Source organism: Gavialis gangeticus, unplaced genomic scaffold, assembly GCF_001723915.1.
Source record: "Gavialis gangeticus isolate Ggan-Ray unplaced genomic scaffold, GavGan_comp1, whole genome shotgun sequence".
NCBI classification, from domain to species: Eukaryota; Metazoa; Chordata; order Crocodylia; family Gavialidae; genus Gavialis; species Gavialis gangeticus.
The window spans coordinates 14,304,789-14,311,223 of NW_017729027.1; the positions used below are offsets into that span (position 1 = coordinate 14,304,789).

Below are 6,435 nucleotides of genomic sequence, written 5' to 3' on the forward strand. Positions count from 1 at the left end.
GGCCATATCTGCCAGCTGCTTCAGCAGATGGGGGCATTCTGGTGTCAGGAGGCTTTGCCTATGTCATAGATGGGCAGCTGGGAAGGCAGCAGCAGTGACAGTAGCACACAGTTCAGAAGGGCTGGTCTGCCTTAAACTTGAGCAGGGCTGTTTCAGCCCACTCCTAGTAGAATGTTGCCAATCACTGGTCTACATAATTAAGCATTGTGAAAAATAGACGATTTACTAGCATAACTGAATTTCCAATCCTTTGAAATAACACCCATTAACACTGGAGTCTGTCAGGATTATTAGTTAAAAATACATTAGTCAGAAAGAAAAGAGCTAGTGAGCATTTCAAATGGGCTCTCATGCACCTGCTCTGGGCCCATATTCTATTTAATATTTTTATTAATGGCTCAGATGATGGAATATAGAATACACTTCAAATTTTACAGACAACACCAAGATGGGAGGCACTGCAAATAACAGGATTAGAATTCAAGTTGATACCAATATCTTGGAAAAAGCGATCTCAAAATAGTAAGATGAAATTCAGTAAAAGTGAAGTGCAAAGTACCATCAGTTTAAAAAAAGTCTAATGAATAAATAACTGCCTATGCAAAAAAAAATAATCTGGGGGATGACAGTGGATCACAAACTGAATACAAGTCAAAGTGACACTGTCGCTGAGCAGTTTTCCTGAGATGGTGAGGGTGCAATCCAGAATGATACCCAGGTAAGCTGTGTTAAATATCAGTCTCTTTCTGGCCAAGAAAACTATTAGTTCCTGCAAGGCTGTACAAGTTAAATGCAAACACTTAATTGTCTTAATTATGCTGATTCAAATTCCATTTTTACAGTATTTATACAAGTTCTTCATATCTTCACTAAGCGTTTGATTTTTTTTTCAAGCCTTTATCCTTTGTTGCTACACAAACATCACTTGCACATTTGAAGATTCTTGATGGTATGTCATTTGTATACAAATTTAATAGTCAGAACAAGCACTGAAACCTGAGGTAGAAGAGTGAAGATTTTTTTTTTTATGAAGTATACTGGAGGAACAGCTCTACTGTGAGAAATATCCAGCTGGGTAGTTAGTTTGGGGTATTTTTAAGAGAAGGCTGTTGTTTCACAAACTGCTCAGAAACTAATACATGCAGATCCAATCCTCTGGTTATTTTGAAATCTATTCTCTAAACAAGATGTAAGAGTCTAAACTTATTCACAGGTGTTTCTATTTGTTCTAAAGCTTGTTTATTTGTGTACTAGATTTTTTTTTCCCTCTGCAGGATCAGATGTTCCAAAAAACTTGCAAGTGCAACTTAGTGGGCCTATAGATCAACAGGTTTTCTGGTTAAGAGTTTCTTTCCTTCATAGAAGAATAGTTCTCATCTGGGCTTTCTGCCATGTATTCAGTACCCAATTTTCTTGAACAATATACAACATAATTGTTGAGAGACACTATACAGTCCTTAAATGTATTCCTACTGAAATCCCATTCAACTGGTACACCTCTCCTGGTTCTTACATATCTAAGGGCTGAAAAATAGCTATGTAGGTTTGAGGTGGCCTCAGTACCTAGGAAGTAGCCATTCTTTTTTTCTTTTCTTTTTTTTAAAATCAATCAAAATGCTTAGCAGCAGGGCAACACAGACAGTGTTTGTGACACAAGAGATAAACTGAGCATGTCCAAAATATTAAATTTAAATTGAAAAACAAACTAGGAGGTTGTTCTTGTCATGAGGGCATCCAAGAATGACTTGATTAAATAACTGACCCATTTGCATTAGGCTACAGTAGGGCACCTAAGGACCTGAGGTTTGTAGTGGACTGCAAGCTGAATGGGAGTCAGTGTACTCTTTTGTGCAAAAGAGTAAAAAAGGCGAACAGCATGCTGGGTTGTATTAAACAGAATTGATGTTAGCAAGTCTGGCTAAAGAGATGAACACCTCAACTTTATTATCCGTATTATGACCTTTTTTAAAGTAACAAGAATATTTTATCTTATGGATTTTCCCAGCATACAAACTGGCACACTTTTGTAACTTTTTTTTGCATTCAGGGGGAGTGGCTGAAAGAGCGGGGGGGTAGGGGGGAGGAGTGCAGGCTTGGGCCCCATGCACAGGGGCATGACTCAAACCTCCACAGACCCATGGGGAGCCCCATGGCCCAGATGACGGTATCAGGGCTGGATCTTGCCTGCCAGACAGGGATTGAGCACCCCTGCTCTAGGTAATCTGTTCCATTACAACACTCTTGTCAATCCCAGATTAGTTTTGTCAGCCATCTTTCGACCCACAGAAGACCCACATCTTCCGCTGTGAGGGACTGCCAAAGATAATCTGTTCCAGTGTTTACACTCTCCTAATGACATGGTTCTTCCTAGTGTCCAGCCTAAAAATCTTCCTTGATGCAATTTAAGATCATTACTTGTCCTGTCCCCTGCAGTCAGAGAGAAAAATCAGCAATCACCCTCTTTATAAGCATCCTTTAGATTTGTGAGGATTTATCAACATGCCACCTTCTCCATCCTATCTTCTCGGCCCCAGACTAAATAATCCCAGTTCTCCCATCCTTTTCTTGCAATTCATGCTTCTCCTAGAACTTTAGTCACTTTTGTTGCTCTCAACTGGACTCTAATTTGTCCACATCTTTCTTTAAGTACAGTGCCTAAAAACTGGACATAATACTTCAGATGAGGAGTCACTAGCACTGAATAGAGAGTGTAAGAACTGCTTGCCTTGACTTGCTAACAACAATCTTGTTTAATACAACCCAGCATGCTTTTGGACTTTTTTTCTCTTTTTGCATAAAAAGGCACACTAATGACCGTATTCAGCTTGCCGTCTGCTATAAAGCTCAGGTCCTTAGCTGCAGTACTGTAGCCTAGCTAGTCTTTCCACATTTTAAATTTATACATTTGATTATAGTCCAATATAATTCCAGGACTTTTGCACTTGTCCTTACTGAATTTCATTCAATTAATTTCAGGCATTATCAATTCATTTCAGACCATTCTGAATCCTAATCTTATCCTTCAAAGTACACAGAGCTCCACACAGCTTTATGTACCTGAAAATTTTCTAAGTGCACACTCTAAATCATTAATGAAAATATTTAACTGTACTGAAACTAGGACAGACTCCTTAGAAACCTCACTTGGTATCACCTTAATAAAACAGATACTACTCATTCAGGATATGCTACCTGTGATGGTATGCCTAATCATACATTTGGAAATACTTTTCATAGACAATAAATTATGTTGAAGAAAATCAATTACTAAAAGCTTTTTGTGAAATGTTTACCACTGCATGAAAGGACTTCTCTTCTTGTAAGAGGTCCAGCAACTATTTTTTTCTCTCTTCTTTTAAATGTTTTATTATTGCTAGCTATTTAATGGCCAAATCAAGAAAGTTTACTTTTCTTAATATAAACCTCTTCCATTTATTTTTACAGGGTTCCTAACAAAACAAAACAAAACCTAACTGCTTGAAGTCTTCATTTATTGACACCAGCAAGCGTGAGAATATACAGTTTTCCAATTATCAATTACAGAAGTAGATAACTATTTAAACAGCAGAAGTTCAAACCTTTTTTATCAAGAAATGGGGGGACGCGGCACTAGAAATGTGTAACGTTTTTCAAAGAAATATGTTAAAAAGAAAGACAGCAGATTCTCAACAAGACTACACTTATTTTGTATGAAAATCTTTTAGGCCTAATATTATTGTGTCAGAAAATTCATCAAAATCTTAGAATACCTAGATTTCTGCATGGAATATGGATTTAAATAGGCTATTGCTTTATGTGATAAGTCAAATGATAGCTATGTTGACACTAAAATTTCTGAAAAATAATTCAGGATTTACTCCAAAGTCTTGTTTTGAGAAAAGGCTGATTTAATCATAAAGTTGTAAACTACTCTTCAAATAAAAAAAAAATAGGAATACATATGAAAATATCAGAACATTTGGTAAAAAGAAACTTTCATCAAAAACAGGCAGCTACCATTAGTTAGAGGCTAGCATAGAATATAGCTCTTCATATCTAAGATGATCTTGAATGGACACAACTATTTCACAATTATTTTGTACTTCAGAGTTATTTTGCATCATTGGGATGCAAACATTGACCTGAGTTGTATTTAGAAACAGTCATGCATGTGTCATACATTTTCCTTTTGTGAAACATACAAGAAAATGGCTGAGCACTCTCAATTTAATTTGAATTATGTTGTTTATATTGTATGAATATTTTATGATCATACTATCTTCGATACACAAATACATCCAATTCTCAGGAGCTGAAAGTAGAGAGAAAATGAGGAAACTACCTACCAATACATAATTTATTTACTGTTTTAAACAGGTTTTCATCAGGAAGATTTTTTTTTTTTTTTTTAAATAGAGGAAAACAACAAGACTGAAAAAGAATTGCATCAAAGTCCAGGTAGCATCTGTTTACACATGTGCATGAGAATATATTCCAGAAAAGCTCTATTATACCTTATAAAATATATCTTTTTTGTATCCAGAGCTGAACACTGGACATTTGTGAACTTACTTTATAACTGTTCCTTTGGTGCCCCCTGCTGTTGTAAGCATGACTCTAGTAGTTAAACTGACACGTAAATCATCCTCATCCAAACCCAGCAGTTCTGCACAGTATTCTAAGGATTTACTAGATTTGTTCTTCAGAGTACATCCACCTAATGAACAAGTTCAGAAAGATTTCACAGCAGCAAAAAATAGAGATAATATTTAGTGTCCATGCATTAAAAAAGCACAAACTCGTAACAGTCACTTTGATCAATATTTACATTATACTAAAGATCATTTCACAGTGGCATGTGCCGCATACTGGGCAACATCTACATGTCGCTTTATGGTGATGTTGCTACAATGCCATGTTTTAGTGCTTCCAAAAGGAAGTACTAAAGCACGGTACAGTAACCACCCATACTGTGCTGTGCACACAGCACACGTTTAGATTGCCCCGCTACGTTGCCATAGCAACATGCTAAAATAGGGAGCACACCACTGCGGTGACATAGCTGCCAAGCACGTGTAAACCCATAGCATGCCGTGTGACATGTAGATGTGTCCACTGAGGTGCAAGATACAGGTTTAAAGTAGAAAAACAAGATTAGTGTTAGAATAATGTTTTGGTATTCTCAAATAATTTTTTAAATTATGAAACAAACCATTTCTAATTGGCACCCTAGATCTTCTTTGGAGCAGTACAGTAACAAACTGCACAAAAGGTATTCTGTACATGAAAAAAAACAAGCTGTGCTTTCTATACACAGAAAAACAGGGTTAGAAATGTGTCTAAAAAGAATGACGCAAAAGTTATAACTGAACAAGAATCTAAACTTAAATTTGCTCTTCGACCAAATAGATAGCAGCAGATCCATAAATAAACTATAAACAACAAATAAAAAGTTAACATAAAATTACCCTAAAAGTGACATGTATAAAAATGAGAATTTTCTCAGTTTCTTGGTTTATTTACTTATTTTCACTAAAGCAGAACCATGCCTGACATGCAAGGCAAAACATTTCCAGTGTTTCCAAAACTTTAACCCATGTTTACAGCGAACCCCTAGAACAGAATAGAACAGACTTAATTCCATACTCATATGATACAATCTGTAGCATCACCAACTGGATTAGTTCACTTATAAAAGATTTTCGGAGGGTGAAGGGGGTGAGGAGCAAGGCAAGTAGGGGGCCAGGCCCTCTTATTGGACCAACTGTACGGCTGGACTAAAAAGAAGTTAGACAAGCTTTCAAACAGAAGACATTCATCATCAACCGTGGCTACTGTTCCACTGTAGCCACAGCTCCTGGCAGATGTTAAAGGCAGTCCCACAACCAGGGTCTGAGGAATTTTATGCTCCATCCCCCAAAATTATGTAACCTGCTGTGCCCAGAGCCTGGCACTGGGAGTCTGAGCCTACCCCATGCTGATCCCAGCAATCAGCATAACGTTACCAATCAGCTGCAGGTTTGCAAAACCACAGACTAGCTGGTCCCAATTAAAATGTAGTTACTTACTGTTCTACTATATAAAGTACTCAAGCCAGAAAACTGTTATATACACTGTAGGGCTGTGCAAAGCTTTGGTAGCTGATTCAATTCGGAAGAGATTTAGCCCAATTCGGCAGCCGAATCTCTAAATCTGAATTGAACTGGGAGATCCATTAATCTCTCTAAATTGAATCAGAAACCTCCAAATCGATTTGGAGATTCAGCCACAGACTGTACAGGCAGGCACTAGGCAGCGTCAGCGGGAGCAGGCAGGGGAGCCCCGGCTTAAACCGGTAGCCACAGGAAAAGCCCGAGCAGCCTTGTTCGGCTGTTCCCCGGCTGCCCCCTGCCAGGGTGAGGCAGGCAGTGCTGGCAGCCCTGGGAGAAGCCACAGGGGCTGGGGAGAACAATGGGG

The 6,435-nt window shown here is 38.0% G+C and overlaps 1 protein-coding gene across 4 annotated transcripts in view; it reads right to left on the reverse strand.

Moving 5' to 3' along the window:
- The window catches only part of MYO6 (myosin VI), a 202,908-nt gene that overhangs the window by 116,791 nt on the left and 79,682 nt on the right, over positions 1 to 6,435 (reverse strand). For all 4 annotated transcript variants that reach the window (XM_019520458.1, XM_019520457.1, XM_019520456.1 and 1 more), the window contains exon 11: positions 4,552 to 4,696. In XM_019520458.1, coding sequence (XP_019376003.1) covers positions 4,552 to 4,696 — 145 coding nt within the window. The remainder of the gene's footprint in view (positions 1 to 4,551; positions 4,697 to 6,435) is intronic.